This window comes from Neovison vison, chromosome 9 (assembly GCF_020171115.1).
Source record: "Neovison vison isolate M4711 chromosome 9, ASM_NN_V1, whole genome shotgun sequence".
NCBI classification, from domain to species: domain Eukaryota; kingdom Metazoa; phylum Chordata; class Mammalia; order Carnivora; family Mustelidae; genus Neogale; species Neogale vison.
The window spans coordinates 31769112-31787258 of NC_058099.1; the positions used below are offsets into that span (position 1 = coordinate 31769112).

The 18147-nt window shown below is 38.6% G+C and overlaps 1 protein-coding gene across 3 annotated transcripts in view; it reads right to left on the reverse strand.

The window, feature by feature from the left end:
- Window positions 1–3367: 3367 nt before the first annotated feature.
- Window positions 3368–18147, reverse strand: part of TGFBR1 (transforming growth factor beta receptor 1) — a 57409-nt gene continuing 42629 nt past the window's right edge. For all 3 annotated transcript variants that reach the window (XM_044265269.1, XM_044265268.1, XM_044265267.1), the window contains 4 exons: window positions 16317–16473; window positions 14317–14441; window positions 13170–13300; window positions 3368–7809 (listed from right to left, as the gene is read on the reverse strand). In XM_044265269.1, the coding sequence (XP_044121204.1) occupies window positions 7684–7809; window positions 13170–13300; window positions 14317–14441; window positions 16317–16473 (539 nt within the window). In that variant the 3' untranslated portion in view covers window positions 3368–7683. The remainder of the gene's footprint in view (window positions 7810–13169; window positions 13301–14316; window positions 14442–16316; window positions 16474–18147) is intronic.

The window sequence follows — 18147 nt, forward strand, 5'->3', positions numbered from 1 at the left end:
CTTGGAATTGAATTTATCCTAAGCCTCCAGAAGGAATGCAGTACAGCCAACACCTTGATTTTGACCTTCTAAAACATGGAGCAGAGAACCAATTCAGCCACATTATACTTGGACTACTGAACTACAGAAGCATGTGATCATAAGCGGGTATTGTTGTAAGCCAGGACATTGGTGGTAATTTGTTACGTCTGTAATGCATGTACACGGTTCTATTTACTCATGTATTTACCATTTCCAGTAGTCCTCTTTACATCCTGTGGGTTCGAGTGACCATCTGGTGTTATTTATTTTCATTCTGAAGGGTTTCTTTAAAAGCAGATCCACAGGCAACAAACGGAGTCTTTTTATCTCCTTACTTTGCCACCTTATTTATTTGCCTTCATTTTTGAAAGCCAGTTGTATCCAAATCCTCCCAAACAAAAATCTCTGGAGCTTCCTCAAAGTGCAAGCATCACCCATGAGCCCAACATCCCTCCACTGGCCTTGAGTCAGAGATTCCCAAGGGGACTGTTATCCTAAGCAGGCTTAAGATTAGATGTAGAAATACACTCTGGGGCCTACTGGAGAGTGGTAACTTAATCGGAATCTGCAGGCCCTAAATCTGAGTCACACCCACAGGGTGGATGTTGAGCCCTTCTGAGCTGCTGGAGGGGCCTCAGGGCAGCAGGAGTCACCTTCCCTACACTCCTGAGTGTCCAAGAGTTGGAAAAGGAAGGAAAGGTCTGGGCTTGGCGTATAAAATTCTGCTCCATTGTACCCACTGCCCTCCCTGAGCCTCCCCTACTCAGGAACCAGAGAAGAATGTGCCCATGGCATATTCTGCCTGCACTGTTTGTAACTGCTGTAGCCTGTTCAGATCTAGGTAGGTCTGTTACATATTGAGAACATCTAGAATGTTCAGCTAAGTTTGGGGGAGGGGGGTCCTGTTGTTGTTGTTGTTTTAAAGATTTTATTTATTTATTTGACATACAGAGACCACAAGTAGGCAGAGAGGTAGGTAGAGAGAGGGGAGGAAGCAGGCTCCCCGCTGAGCAGAGAGCTCAATGCATGGCTCGATCCCAGGACCCTGAGATCATGAGCTGAGCTGAAGGCAGAGGCTTCAACCCACTGAGCCACTCAGGCACCTCCCTGTTGTTGTTCTGAGATTTTTGCGGCCTCACTCTCTTTCCTTGAGACTGGGGTGAGCACCAAGGCTGGCTGGGGCCTTCCCCAGCTACCACTGGGCCTCCCAAGCTGCAAGGCTTTGAACTCCCACATCAGACTCTCGGGAACAAGCCAGAAGTGAAAGAAGCTCACAAAGGGGAAGCCCAGTGAAGGACACAGAGCGACTCCTGAGCCTCTTATTTGCTCTCTGGACTCACCCCCCAAAATCCACACCCAGTTCACCTTTACCCACTCCCTAAACACTCTTCTTAGTCCTCTGTCCCCTCCTTAGGGCACTTCGTTAGCCACCATCTCTCCTAGTTGCAAAAATCAGGTGAGAACATATATATGAAAACACGTGGAAAAACTCAAACACTAGGTAATGACAAGTGCAATCATCTCTCCGCATCTGGAATTAAGTCTCAAAAGTGTATTTAATCCACTCCGCACTGAATGACCACATCTATTTCAGCTTATGAATCCAATGACCACCTGACTCCTCTTTTGAGTATCAGGGGTGCCAATCAACAGTTTTAATGTTATTTTATGGTTGATGTCCATAACCTTCCCCCACATAGGTTTTGGCACGTAGGTGGCTCAGCCGGTTGAGCATCCGACTCTTGGTTTTGCTCAGGTAGTGATCTCATGGGTCAGTGGATGAAGTCCCCAGGACAGGAATACCACTCAGGCTCAGCAGGGGGGGCTGCTTAAAGATTCTCTCCCTCTGTTCCTCCCCCCACCTGCACACACACTCTCTAAAATAAATCTTTAAAATAGATAAAAATGCCTAGGATTGCCAAAGTTTCTCAATCACACCTCCCTTTAAGCAAAGAACTGACCTCCTCTACACCATCCACTACAACATTAAGATCCCAAGTGTTTTAGTGCTGCCTACCACAGTATGTGCACATTCTATTATTGCTCTATGCCAATATTCCCCTTTCCTTCCGATTTTTCTTATCTTCTCCACGGATTCTTTCCCCTTTGAAATACTTAAATTGCCAATCCTCCTTTATAATTCTACTCCTTCTAATAGAAAATAGTTACCTTAAATTTCTTACCTTTCCCATTTCTCTTTAGCTCTCACAAAGAATCCTTTATTTCCATAATGATTTAATATTCTTTCCCAATTCTTAAAAATTATGCATGGCTGAACCATGCATGACTGAGCGTCAGCTTTTATAACATCAACTTTTTCTACTCCTCTTTCAGAATAGCCCCATTGTTTTGTAAATCCTCAACTGTAAAACAAAGAAACAGTGCAGAGTTGCAAGATATGTCTGTGAGACCACATATGAAGAAACATTTTTTCTAAATTAGAAGAGGCCAGTATGAAACTGGTTCTGCTGTTTCTCTACATCTGTGTTTTAAAAATAATTTCACTTTTTTCCATGTTTCGACAAAAGCTCTACATGCTGGTGATGTGTCTTCTTTACTATGGAGAAGGAAAAAGAAAATCCCTAAATCCAGTCTTCGAACTGAAGTGACAGTCTGTAATGCAAGAGCCACAAGCCAGTCCGCAAAACCCCTTCCAGCGGTTAGTCAAGAGTTTGGGGGCCACATCTCCTCATCCATTCTCTGCTCCGTCTTCTCATGAGCCAAGTTCCCACTCCCCGCATACTAACTGTTTAAATCTACTTTAAACAAAGGAGGTCGGGGGGTGCCTGAGTGGCTCAGTAGTACGGTTAAAGCCTCTGCTTTCAGCTCAGGTCATGATCTCAGGGTCCTGAGATCAAGCCCCACATCGGGCTCTCTGCTCAGCAGGGAGCCTGCTTCCTCCTCTCTCTCTGCCTACTTGTGAGCTCCATCTGTCAAATAAATAAATAAAATCTTTAAAAAAAAAAAAAGGAAAGGCTATTTTTACAAATTATGCCAATTCTCACAGATCCTTAAATTAGGAAAAGATGAGAACCCTCTAAATTTCCTTTGGAAACAACTGCAAAACTTTTGAGAATCAAAATACTTTCACTTTAACACAACCTTAGCAAATTTGCTGAGCAAGAGACAACGTAGTTCACAGGGAGGCAGGTCCCATCCTGCCCACCGACAGGTCAGCACCCCTGCGCATGTGGGAGGCACCTTGGGGCTGGGGCACTTCTCAACCATGTTAACCTGTACTGGGGAATAATCCAAAAGTTCTAATGTCTATCTACAGCAACTACATTTCATAACAGCATGGCTCGGTCAAATATACACACTTTATTTTAAATTATGCCACTAGTACTTGGGAAAAAAGTCATTTATTTGCACTGCTTCCATTTTTCTACTGTAGTGTTAGGACTTGACATAAGCATCGCTCTTCTACTTCCTATTTACAACTCATTCAGAATATTACTACAAATACAATATACAACTTTAAAAACTTATGGGGAACTGCAGTTTTTGTTTTTCTTTCCTCTTTACAGGTTTCTCAAAATCATTCAATTTATATGGATATTTTCTGTACACATCTGAAAGGGCAGAAATCACACTGATAAAGCCAAAAGAATTTTGCACAAATACAATAAAATACAGAGAACAAAAACTATAGAAGATGTTATTTGGGGTACAAATATAAACAATACAGTACCATTTGAGTAATTTAGCAACATAACACTCATACTGTATAGAAATAAAACTGCAAACCTGGAGAATGCTCTGACAAATATTAAACATTATATATACAATGAGGTAAATGTACCTTGGTCTCTTGAGAGGTAATTTAAGTTTAAAGCAATTGACATTTTGAAGCATCTCCTTGACATATAAAGAAATACCAAACACCCCATTCCATTGGCACAATGTGAAAAAGGGATATCAAAACATGGTTCATGATATTCAATTCACAAATCTTGTCAAAATATAAAAACAAATTCAATTAAGTTCTTTTTTTGAGCTTTAAGAAACAGGCTGAATGTTATTAAACACATTCTTTAAAGTTTACAGTTACAAATAAGATTGCATAATGGTGCTGACAAGTTTAGGAGTACTGACAATCCTCAGAAGGTCTTAGAATTTCAGCATTCCTAGAGAGAGGGCCTGTGGGTAGTCCAGCATTCCAAAGCAGACACAAGGAGCTACAGGTTACATGTCCAGACCCATTCTTTAGGATCTCAAAAATATCTGAACTGGCATTTCCTGCCATGCTGTAACAGAACCATTATTTGGAATCTCCATCATTTGGAGCCAGAACACTGCCACAGTCAAGAAACAAAAAGAAAGCTGACTTACAATCACTCTTTCAGTGCAAGGATAAAAATAAATGTCAACAGGACATGTCCAACAGGATACTGATTTTGTTCTGCATTTTAGTTGGCACTATGCCATCTTGTTTTAGAAAATATTCTATACGGGACAGCTCTCAGATGTACAGGGGGAACTGAAGGGAGCTCACGTGTGAGCTGCAGAATGGCCAAGTGGCCACTTTGTAAGAAGAACTGCAGTGTGCAATTGCTGACGTCACTAACCATGTCACTGTGCGCGGACTCGAGGCCCTTTTTGAGCCCTCTCACTATAGCAGAACTACAGGCTCCTCTCTTCTGACAGCGCCCTGTGCCCCTGCTTTGGGCACAATGAACTCCTGCCGCCGTAACTGCTACCTTGCTGCCTTCCACTGCTTGGCCATAGCCGAAGTCACAAAGCAGCCAGCAGGGCCATCATCCACCCCATCTCCAAACTTAGAGAACCCTCCCAGCATCATCCAGTGACTCAAGGAAATGAAAGCATGTTCCACAGCTATTCAAAAGGCTGCTGAGGGGAGATGGCTGGGGTGGTGGCAAGGCAATCTGTCTCTGAGTCAGGGGCCAGCAGGAAGGCAGGCTGAGAGAAATGTAAGCTGAAGTTAAGAAGGAAGGACCGGGGATACCCGTGCCCCATGGGGTCTTACCTCCCGCATCCCCAATCCTCCGGGGCACTGACGAAATGGATGTGGACAGGTTATTGGTCTTAAGGTATATTTTAAAGCAAGTTTAATTTTGAAAGGTGAGCATGTGAAGATGGGCAGTATAAACAAAGGCTTGTGTATCTAAATGACAAAATTAATATTCTAGTCAAACATATCTGCAGTTACAGCCATAGTAATCATGATCTATTTCATTTTTAAGTGACTTTCATTTTCAATAATAACTAATCGGGGTTTATCAAACTGTCATTACCCATAAAAGGAATCTGCTGCAGTAATTTGTAAACTGAATTTAGAACTAAACTCCAACTTTTAAAAAAAGTTCCCTGACTCACCAAAAGTACATTTTATCCACTTAGGCAAGAAGAGTATAATTATAATTCAATCTTTGATTTAATAAAGAATATCTTTAGTAAAAGTTGATTACCTTATATGAGAGTGAGAAATCATGTATCTCAATTTTAGATCAGACAAGAACTTTTGGTATGTTCTCAAAATTATATAAAAATAGTTTTAGCATTGGTCCCCTGGATTTCATAAAGCAGATGTGGCAGGCTTAGAATGGCGGGGGGGAGGGGGGAAGTACCTAATCACAGAGCTAGAGATTAAACAGGAAATAAAACATAATTATAAAACAAACCCCTCAAACTCATTCATTTGCTTTGACAAAATCATGGTAACTACAGAAAAAAACTCAAATTTGGAGTCAAAATATTAACCTCTAAGCACATTTTCCCCATGATGTTTTTAAACACATGAAACTGACACTAAATTCCTATGCATATGTCATTCATTCTAAAATTACTTTGGCTTTAAGACCAAATAGTCTTTCAAATTTATTCTATGTTTAAGAGATAAGACATAATCAGAATGCAGCTCAGTCAGTGTAAATGGCCACTATCTCTTATTGACCAAATACTATAAAGGTAATTCTGACCCTTTCATTTGGAAATTGATAGCACTATGAAGTCAATGTCTTGCCTCACTGCTATGATAGTTTTTCTCCCATCAGAATAAGATCACAGTGATAAAGAGAACTCTGAAAACTCTGAAAAGCCCTAAGACTTCAAGGACTGGAAGAAAAAATCAATTATAAGCTAGTTTCAACTTACTGTGAAGAGTTGGCTTCAAACATTGAATCTGACTGAAAACATCTGTTAAATGGAGAACCTATACCCAGAACGTTCTTTAGCTACCACTCTCCCAAATGTTAAGGGTGTACTAAACTTATTACCTAACCATGTAAATAAGCAGTTGCAGTATCTGCACACAGAAGGAAAGACTGAATTAGAAGCTGCCTTCCTCAAAGTGTAGTGAGACCTCAGAACCACGCTAACTCTAACCTTAGTTACAAAGACAGAAAGTCCACTGAACACTGACTCCTACATAACAAATGTGACTCTTTTGCACACCTGTTATCTACTCAAATGATTAACTACCTTTACCTTCCTAGAAAAAAGGCCTATTATTTAACATTAACCATACCCTAATTTTTAATGTAACTCATTTCTTAAAAAAATAACACTGTCTTTGAACAGATAAAGGAAAAAATGGCTTACAGAATGCCACACAACTTTTCACAAGCAGCTAGACAAATTTTCCCTTTTAGAAAAATCAGTCTGTATGCTACAAGTTTTAAATTATTAGAGTACTATAAGCATCTACAGTGCCACTTGGTTTTTTTTTAAGGTATACTTACAGACAACACAATTTAGATGCAAAAACTTGATGTGAGAATATTCAAAAATGGCCATGATAACATTTACCAATTAATGCCACTTCATTTCTTTAGTGGTTTAAGCACATTTTGGTAGGAGAAAGGCATTTTCAAAATGGAATACCAAATGACATACTACAAAAAAACCTTCCAAAAAACAAAACAGAAAATGTCTGGGTTACCCAGATAAATAAACTTTTTGAATTAAAATACTACAGCTTTTAAGACACACAGACTGTAAGCAATTCTACTCATTTTCATTAGAAAGACACAGAAGCGGCACTTACTGGTATAGTACAATCCCATTTTGAAGGCATGTAATGTTCTGAATATGTGAAAGAACAGTAATAGTATACAAAATACAATTGCATAAATTATGTTCCTCACTACTATATGAGGTCATTTTTAGACTCAAGAGAAGAGTTTTATAAGTGTTAGTTTTAAGATCCTGAAAATTATAGAACAGTACATTCAAAGTCTGAATCAAGGAAACTCTTTAGTGGTTCAGAATCCTCTGAGAATGTACTAACCAGGAATAATAAATCACTTTCTTTAAAAATAAGAAATGTTTTGTATTAACTCAACAATCCAGCTCCTTTACCCTTAAAGATGATCTTCAGCACAGCAGAGTTAACCTAAAGTTAAGACCAGCAATCATCTTTAAAAAAAAAAAAAAAAAAAACACCCAAGTTTTGTGTTAATAAAAAATAAAGGTAGACTACACAACATTTTGTAACTGTCCTGGGAAAGAAGTGTTCATAGTGCACAGAAAGGACCCTGGGTCCAAAGAAATCCTGGGGCGTTTCCGTTGACCTTATTACACTGCTGCAAAAGGAAGCAATATCCTTCTATTCCCTCTCAGTGAGGTAGAACAATTGACCTCCCAAATTAAAACCCAGGAGCAGATCTGAAGGAAAAGTAAAGTTCAGGCAAAGCTGCAGAACTACATTTTGATGCCTTCCTGTTGACTGAGTTGTGACAGTGTTTTCTTAATACGCAAAGCCGTAAGTCTTGCTGCTCCATTGGCATACCAACATTCTCTCATAATTTTAGCCATTACTCTCAAGGCCTGCAAAAAAATAGAAGAAAAATAATTAATGAGTGCCAATGAGTGCTCTCCATTCATCTGAATAAGATCCTTACTCTGTACATCTTATTTCCAAGTATTATATGTTCAATTTTTTTGTTTTGTTATATTTCCACATTATTTGTAATAGCAAATGAATAGAAATGACTTCAATTCCCATGAGAGAGTACTGGTGTCAGCGGCTGGAAAGCAGATGGATGAGGGCCAACCAACTTAGCAGACCTGAAAAAGCTGAATCCTAACCCGGAACTGTCAAGGCACAAGAGGAACCTGACTCACAGAAACTTCCCTAGAATCAAGGAATTAACTGCATTGAATTCCTCTGATGTGAATTTCAAGCTAAAAACAGGAGAATCAATCAGCTACAAGAGCTGGAACCCCAGGTACTTGCCCCTCCCCAAGCTTCACACAGTTGGATGACTGCCCCACTCCGACCCCAGCAAAAGATTAGAGGTTGTATCCAAGAGGGTAAAACAACTTGGGGAAGGTGGGGGCAAAGTTCCATACTGACAACTCGCTAAATGACAAGACCATAGGTTTTCTCCCTCAAACACGGGCAGCAACTTGTAGATACTTCTCCAGGCAAGAGACTGAAAGAGTCTTATTTGGGAAATGTGAGCCCAAGAGGAAAGACCTGAAGAAACCAACACATCAGTGACTCCCAATCACTGACAGAAGTAACCCAGTTAGGTCACTCTAAAGGTCACAGTGCATAAGCTCCATTCACATGCACAAAGTTTCCATCAGCTTCCAGCATCCTGTCCTTACACATGAGGAGAACAGGAGTTTGATTGGACGTCGGAGAAAGCAGTATGAATACAGAAGCTGATACAAAGAGACCAAAGTAACTTGGACAAAATAGTTGTACAGAGAAGAAAATATCAATAACTTATTATTAATATCCTCAAAGAGATAAAGAAAATACTCAGAGTCATCACTGACAGTTTTTTGCTTCTTGTTTGACTTTGGACAAATGTGACAGAAGAATTGGAAAATAAACCTGATTTTAAAAAAAAGATAAAAGTTGATAAACCTCTCAGAAATTTTAGAAAAAAACCTGATGGATAAGAGGGAAAAGATAAGAAAATGAGAAGGTCTCTTCAAGGGGCCTAACATTCAAAACTAGAGTGCAAGAAAGAGAATGGAGGAAAACAGAAAGGAACAAATCAAAGAAATACTTCTTTGTACTTCTAGGGACACTTCCTAGAAATGAACATTGGTTTCCATATAAAAACAACCAAATGCCCATCACATACATATACTTATTCCACATAATTATACATTTATGGGGAGCCTACCATTTATCAGATACCATCTTGGGTATTGTGGATACAAAAAAGAACAGACAAAATATCCCTACCCTCGTAAAACTCACGTTCTAGGGAGCCGAAGTATCTCATTAATAAGCAAGTGAGATACACGGACAGTCAGTGGTAAGTGTTAAGGAGAAACATCATTTAGGGAAGGAGATAAAATATGCCAGGGAAAGAAGGTGATATTTTAAATGGGTATAATGTCTACTAACAAGGTAACATCTGAGCAGAGACTTAAAAGATGGGGGAAGTTGAATACACCAAAAGACAGGAAGTCACTGGGGTCCAGGAAGGAAGATTCACTGTAACAGAAACAAAGGGAGGGGAGCCTGGGTGGCTCAGTGGGTTAAGCCGCTGCCTTCGGCTCAGGTCATGATCCCAGGGTCCTGGGATCGAGTCCCGCATCGGGCTCTCTGCTCAGCAGGGAGCCTGCTTCCTCCTCTCTCTCTCTCTGCCTGCCTCTCTGCCTACTTGTGATCTCTCTCTCTGTCAAATAAATTAAAAAAAAAAAAAAAAAGAAACAAAGGGAATCCCAGGACAAAAGGTGAGGGATATTCCAAGATGAAAAGTACACAGCTGGCCTAGGGAGCTATAGTTCCTGACTGGAAAGGATCAGAAGGTTCTGGGAGATACTTCCTCAGTTATTCTATCGGTTTCATGTTCTTAATGTATTTCAACTATTGAGAGGTGATTTATAAACCACAGAAAAGTGAAAGACTGACTTACTGTAAAGTGAAATAGAAAACTAAACAAATAGAGAAAAAACAAAAATGACAGCAATAGCATTAATTCAGTACACTGTGACAGTAACTGCAAATTGCATTTGTGCTCTTCATGTTTTCTGTTAACTTTTCCTCATGCTTAAAAAGAAATCTGCTTAATGCTCTACTTATTTAATGAATGCATGAATACTCTGGGTTTGAACTCCATAATATCAAGATCAAATTTGTAAAAGACAAAATCTAGCCCAATTTCATTTGTTAAACATGCAAATTCTCTGACCACACTAAGAAGTATTTTTATCTGGGCCTGGATACTTGATTTCATTGAAACTCTCTCAATGTCTTGACTATTGAGTCCTACATTAATTTAAGATGTAAAATCAACTACTTAAGTCACCAGCTTTTTATTCCTCTTAAGCTATAAAACTTCACATCTGGAGGAAAAAGTTCCGCCTTGCCAATATTATAATAGTGATGGCTAGCAATTGCATAAAGATTAAATAAAATTTGTCTAATGAATTCTTTAAATTTACGAGTACAAAAGCATTCTTAAATTTTTTTTTAAGAGCTGGGGTTGAGAATCTCAGGCACTGCTGGAAAGCATTTTCCCCACATTCCAGGTGAATGGTCACACAGGAAATCAGGTGAGTAAGATGTCAAATCATCGGAACCATCCTCTCAATCACCTTACCCAACTTCCTCCTTTTAAAAGGCACGTTAGGGTCTGGAACACTGAAATGATTTGCCCAAAGTCAGACTCTGAAATGGTGGCCAGGCTAGTCTAGAATACAGTTTTCCTAATTTCTATCCAGCATCCACCCTGCTGTTCTGGGCTGCCCTGATAAAAGGACGTATCCATTTGAAATGCAGGTGACTTCTATTTGCAGAAGACATGATACTATACATAGGAAACCCTGAAGACTCCACCAAAATAACTACTGGAACTGATAAATAAATTCAGTAAAGTCACAAGATACAAATCAATGTACAGAAATCTTGTTGCATTCCTATACACTAATAACGAAACAGCAAGAGTGAAATTAGGAAAACAATCCCATTCACAATTGTACCCAAAACAACAAAATATCTAGGAATAAACTTAACCACAGAGGTAAAAGACCTATACTATAAAACACTGCTGAAAGAAGTTCAAGATGATGCAAAGAAATGCAAAAACATTCTATGTGCATGGGTTAGAAGAACAAATATTGTTAAAAATGTCTGTACTGCTCAAAGCAATCTACAAATATAAAGCAATCCCTATCAAAACACTAGCAGCATTTTTCATAGAACTAAAACAATCCTAAAATTTGTATGGAAATACAAAAAAAGCCGAACCAATCTTGGAAAAACAAAACAATAAAACTGGAGGTATCACAAATCCAGACTGTTTTATTACAAAGCTGTAGTAATTAAAACAAGGTGATACCTGCATAAAAATAGACACAGAGATAAATGGAATAGAACAGAAAACCCAGAAATGAACCCAAGATTATACGGTCGTATCTTTGACAAAAGAAAAATGAATATACAATGGGAAAAATCTCTTCAACAAACGGTGTTGAGAAAACTGGTCAGTCACATGGAAAAGAGCGACACCAGACCACTTTGTTAAACCACACACAAAAATAAACTCAAAATGGATTAAAGACCTAAATGTGAGACCTGAAAGCACAAAAATCCCTGAAGAGAACACAGGCAGTAATTTCTCTAACATCAGCTGCAGCAATAGTTTTCTAGGTATGTCTCCTGAGGCAAGGAAAATAAAAGCAAAAGTAAACTACTGGGACTACATTAAAATAACAAGCTTCTGAACAGCAAAGGAAAAAATCCACAAAACTAAAAGCAACCTACCGAATAGGAGAAGATTTTTTTTAACTAATTAATTTATTTTAGAGAGAGAGAGAGGAGTGGGAGAAGGGGCAGAGGGAGAAGGAGAGAGAGTCTTGGGCAGACTCCGCACTGAGGGCAGAGCTTGATGGGGGGCTCGATCTCACCACCCTGAGATCATGACTTGAGCCAAACCAAGAGTCGGATGCTTAACTGAACTGCACCATCCAGGCACTCAGAGATGATACTTTTAAACGACGTATCGATAGAGGGTTAGTATCCAAAATATGTAAAGAACTGATACAACTCAATACCCCAGAAAACAAAAAAAACAATTAAAAAATGGGCAGAAGACACGAACAGACATTTCTTCAAAGAAAACATCTAGATGGCCAACAGACACGTAAAAAGATGCTCAACATCATGCACCATCAGGTAAATGCAAATCCAAGCCACAATGAGGTATCACTTCACGCCTGTCAGAATGGCTAAAACCGAAAACAAGAAACAACAAGTCTTGTCGCGGATGTGAAGAAAAAGGGACCCTCTTGTATTGTTGGTGGGAATGCAAACTGGTACAGCCATTGTGGAAGACAGTATGGAGGCTCCTCAAAAAATTAAGAAGAGAAATACCCTATAATCCAGGAATCACACTACTGGGTATTTACCTCCCCCACCCCAAATACAAAAAACATTGAGGGTTACAAGTACCCTATGTTTGTTGTAGCATTATTTTACAATCGCCAAACTATGGAAGCAGCTGTGTCCATACATAGATGGATGGATAAAGAAAATGTGGTATATATACAATGGAATATTAAAAAAGAATGAAACCTTACCACTGGCAACAACCTGCATGAAGCTAGAGGGTAAAATGCTAAGTGAAGTAAGCTAAGTGAAGAGAAAGACAAATACAATATGATCTCACATGTGGAATTTAAGAAACAAAACAAATGAGCAAAGAAAAAAGCTAGAGAGAGAGAGACACAAACCAAGGAACAAACTCTTAACTACTGAGAACAAACTGATGATAACCAAAGGGGAGATACATCGGGGGAATGGGTTAAATAGGTGATGGGAACTAGAGAGTGCACTTATTTTAAAACAAAAAACAAAAAAGGTAAACTTAGATCCATCCATACTGATAAGTGCATTTAATGTAACTGGATTGCACATTCCATGTAAAAGATAGATAAAATGAAAATGCAACTGCTTTGGTTCACTGGTAGATTTAAATACTATTCTGATACACTGATGGCCACTACAAGTGCTGCACAGCCCTTTTGATGTCCTTGAGACTGAACCTGAAAACCAAATTATTCCATTTTTCACTCACTGGTTTAACTGCCATGGGGACAAAAAAAAGAAAAGAAAAGAAAATTCTTGTGTCTATTTTCCTTAAAGAAAGGTACCAAATTTCCACACACCAAGCAGAAGCAGTTTAGAAAATTGTGTAGTATCCAAAATAAATACTCACTTCACAACTCTGCCATCTGTTTGGAATATTTGGCCTTAACTTCTGTTCACAAACAACTTTTCTCATTTCTTCAACTGATGGATCAGAAGGTACGAGATCATAATAAGGCAGCTGGTAATCTTCATGAATTCCTATATTGGTTAAAGAAATTTTTTTTGAAAAATTTACTCAGATAAATTTTATTCTTTGTCTAGGAACACCCAAGAGTTCTATTTCAGGGATTCATTAATTAATTAGTGAAGTGGAACAGGGCTTATAGCTTGCTCTCTCATAGACACCTGCCATCAACAGCCCATCTCTCTGAGTTGGTACTGGGCCCATACCCTGAAACTAAGTATCACTGTGGGATCAGCAAAGACTCTTTTAATGATGGTTAACTACGAGCTGTAATGACCTGATTATCTTTTCCCAAAGAACCCTCATGTGAAAAAAATGAGAGTTTTTATTCTGTGAGTGCTCAGCCTTGGTATAAGGATAGACACTTTACCATGAAGATGTAAATCCTACAAGCAAATCTGAGGTGTAAGTCCTTTACCTCTACTTGGATCTGTCCTCTTTGCTACAAAACAGAGACACAGTCTCCCTCTTATTGCCACATAAACCTGAGTCCCTAATCTCAACCAAGCCTGGACCCTGCAAGGATAAGAAACTACTGCTCAAGCAAATATCCAAAGTGCTCAATCTAAAATTTACTTAAAATAAACTTAGTTTAAAAAGTACTGAAATGGCAATGTAACTATATTCTGTATATATAACTTTCAGCTAAGAAGTTAGACAAAACAACAACATTCTTGGCAGGGGAGGGGAGAGGGAATGAATTTGACCCAGGTACATGCTAGAAACAGCTTCCTGGGTGGCCTCTCCATTCTAAATAACTATATTCCAAGATAACAAGGGCTTGGTTTCTGATGCTTCCCAAGAAGCATTACGGAAACAGTAAAAGAATATACTAGAAGTGTGTCATTGCATTTCCTCTTACTGCAGGTTTATCTCCTTTACTTTCTTTGGCACTTTCAGTGATCACCTGGTGAACATAATTTTAGACTATTGATGTATATGATTTCATTCAGGAAAAAAAAAAAAAAAAAGGCTCTCCTGGAACAGTCTCTGTTCATGACAAACTGTTGGGGGAAGGGGAGAAATTTACCACCAATGGAACATCGTCGAGCTATTTCCCAGAATACTAAGCCCATTGCATAGATGTCAGCACGTTTGAAGGATTCAAAGTGTTTCATATTTATGGAATCATCTAGAACTTCAGGGGCCATGTACCTAAAAAAGAAGTCAGCAAATTACTCTATGGAATGGTGGTCACATTACTTTTGAACTGTTTCATATATTTTCTTTTTCTCCTGAGAATTTTTTTAAAAATCAGTATTAACTTTAAGACTTTTCTCCCCTTTCAGCATGGTTCTGCTACTTTTTAAAATGACTCATAACTCTTACGGAAATTTTCCCGAAGTTCATAAAGTACAAAGTGAAAAATCATTCCATTATAACCACCCAGTGTTAACACTTTGATCAACATTCACAAATATTATATAGCCAAGATCATATTAAACTCAAGAAAAATATTAAATATTCAAACTGATTTGAAAATTAATGATGTTAACTAAATGCTATGAAAAGCTGAAATAACAATTTGATGCTATCTAGCTGTCTTATGATCTTAGTTTCCAATGGAAGACACATATGTGGGGCACCTGGGTGGCTCAATGGGTTAAGCGTCTGCCTTTGGCTGACGTCATGATCTCAAAGTCCTGGGATCGAGCCCCACATCGGGCTCCCTGCTCAGTAGGAAGCCTGCTTCTCCCTCTCCCCCTGCTTGTGTTCCCTCTCTCGCTGTCTCTCTTTCTCTGTCAAATAAGTAAAATCTTCAACAAAAAAAGAAAGAAAGACACATATGTAACAATCATGACTATTATCAATGTCTTAACATATACCACCTACTTTGTCAAGTACTATGCAGGGACCACATAATTTAATTTAGAAGTCTTCTCACTAAAACAGATGGAAGGCAGGATGAGGACATAATCCAGAGAACAAAATAATAGATAAAAAATGAATGCTGGGCCTCCTACTGATGACACATTATAGGGTTCTGAAGTTTTAAAAATGCTACTAAGGTTACAGATCAGGATTCCTGAAGACCTGCAGCAACCACTGTCCTGAACCCCTAAGTCAAGAGTTCTGAGAGTCCTTGTTGAATCCAGAAATCATAAATACAACTGAGATAGAACGAAGCTTGGCTCTACCTAAGGCCAAGGCAGTAATGTGAAGATACGCTGTGGCAACATGCTGTGACAATACACAGAGTAAGGCCTTTTGGGTCAGAAAAACTTAGGTTCAGTCTCAGCTCCTTAGGTTACCATCTGTATGAAGCTGACCCCATTACTTAATTTCCATAGGGCTGTTTCCTCATCTGTGAAATGAGGGCAACGACACCTACCTAGTCATGTTCCTTAGAAAACTCATGGATTCAACAAATGTTTACCGAGGATCTAGTATGTATTGGCACTATAATGGTCTCTGGTAAAACAAGTCTACTCTCAAGCAGCTTGCAATCCAGTGGAATACACAGACAGTAAATGGAGAGTTAGAATACGCTAAGTGCCTTAATGGTCCAGGTTCAGCCTGCTATGAGAGCCCTTGGTAAGGGTTTCCTCTGAGAAAGGGTGAGTACAAATCAGGGAAACAGCAGGGCAAAGTCTACTCTAAGATACAGTATATGCAGAAATTCTAAGGAAGAAAGAAAGGTGTATCTCCAGGAACTAAAAATCAGAAAATGGTTGGGCTAGCTATCATAGAGCATTTGAAGAGATCATTAACTGAGATTATATATATAAATTATATATGACAAATTAAAATGATTGGCACATATTGGGAACTCTATAAACATCAGCTACCATTACTATTATAACTAATATAACGAATGATAATATTTTCTGGAAGGGCCACCTTCATCAGCAGGCATCTTTAAAAGTCAGGTAACCTTGGCTTCAGAGCAGGCAAGACCATGAGATCTTCTACCTGTGGGCAATCTAATAAAGTAGAGGTTTGAGTTTCAGAAGATATGTATATACAAACAAGAAGGAAATGAAAAAGAAGTTGATTTCAGAAGATATTAAACACTCTTCACAAGCATACCTTTTTGTTCCCACTCTGTGATTTGGAGCAATATCTATCGTATCTGTGGCTGAATCATGTCTCACTGCCAGTCCTAAGTCTGCAATACAGCAAGTTCCATTCTTCTTTACCAAGATATTCTTGGATTTCAAATCTCTATGAGCAATGGCTGGTTTCCCTAAAGAAACAAAAAGTAAATGTGATTGCTTAAAAGGTGGTACCAATCACAGTTCTACCCTTTAGGCTCAAAGCCTCTACTCCAGCATTTCAGCCCACATTGCCCGCAATGCCTAACATGACTAAACAACCTCAAGTAAATCGTTATACCAAAAGTTGCTGAAATTACATTTCTTCAAAGAAAAGAGAGAAAATAACATGCTCCAAAAGATGGTGCTCAAAAAACACAAGTCTATCAACTCAAAGACTGGGAGTTAAAGATGTTTGTTTGTTGATATCTTATGAATTATTTATGGAACTCTTGTCGCAGACTGGTATTTCAGTCCAAGGACCAAGCATCTACACCACTTCCTTTACCCACCAACTGTAATATATGCAGTATAAAATTTACAACCTTTAATACTAACAGTGGAAATCCTGGAGTCCTCCTATACTGCTGGCAGGAATGTAAAATGCTGCAGCCACTTTGGACAAAAGAGTCATAGTCTAGTAGTGCCTCAAAACCATTAGTTACTGTATAATCCAGCAACTCCACCGTATAAAGGAACTAAAAACATATACCCACCAAAAAAGTGTACACCAGTGTTCATAGCAGCATTATTCACAAAGGCCAAAAGTGGAAACAACCCAAGTGTCCTTCAACCAATGGACAAATGCAGTATACCCAATTAATGAAATACTACTCAGCCATAAAAAGGAATGAACTACTGATACATGCTATAACAAGGATGAATCCCGAAAACATGCCAAGAGAAAGAAGCCAGTCACAGAAGACTACATATGATGTGATTCCATTTACAGGAACTATCCAGAATAAGCAAATCTAAAGAGGCAGAAAATAGATTAGTGGTTGCTCAAGATTAAGGAGTTTGGGAGGAAATGGGGAGTGACTGCTATGGGCATAGTGTTTCTTCTTGGAGAGATGAAACGTTCTAAAACAGACTGTGGTGATGCACAACTCTGTGAATATAGTAAACGCCACTGAATTATACACTTAAAATGGGTGAATTATATGACATGTGAATCATAATGCAACAGATCTGTTATTATCAACAGTAATGATTACAGAGATGAGGGAGGCTAAGATGTGAAACAGCATGTGTGTAGTAATGTGGGGAGTGAGGGAGCCACCAGGTGGCAAGGGGATAATCACTAGAGAAGAGAGATATATTGGCATTTGATACCCTACATGGCACAAAAATTATACCATAACAATTTCATAACCAAAATTTAGTATATAATTTATAACTATAAAATGATTTCAAACAGTCTCCTTATCTCAGGGTCAAATATAACTATTAGATGGCCAGATAACATTCGGTGGTGGCATGCTGATTTTTAAAAAGCATGTTTCATATTACATTTGATACTACACATAAAAACACACATTCTGTCAGACTTGAATTCTCAAATCGAGATCCTCAAAAATCACAAGACCAAATGCTACTTTTAAGAACTCATGTATCAGTGTTGCTACAATGACTAGAGACTCTCTGAACAAATTCCCCTATTCCTAACTCCACCTGAAATTTTCAACAGAGAGATAAAATAATTTCATCAAAATTTTAAATCATTTTAAATTTAAAATTCATTTTAAACATCTTCATTTAGGCTGACTTCTTACAAAAATTTTCTAACGGACATTAGATTCATGGGAATTTCAAGCTTAAATAAC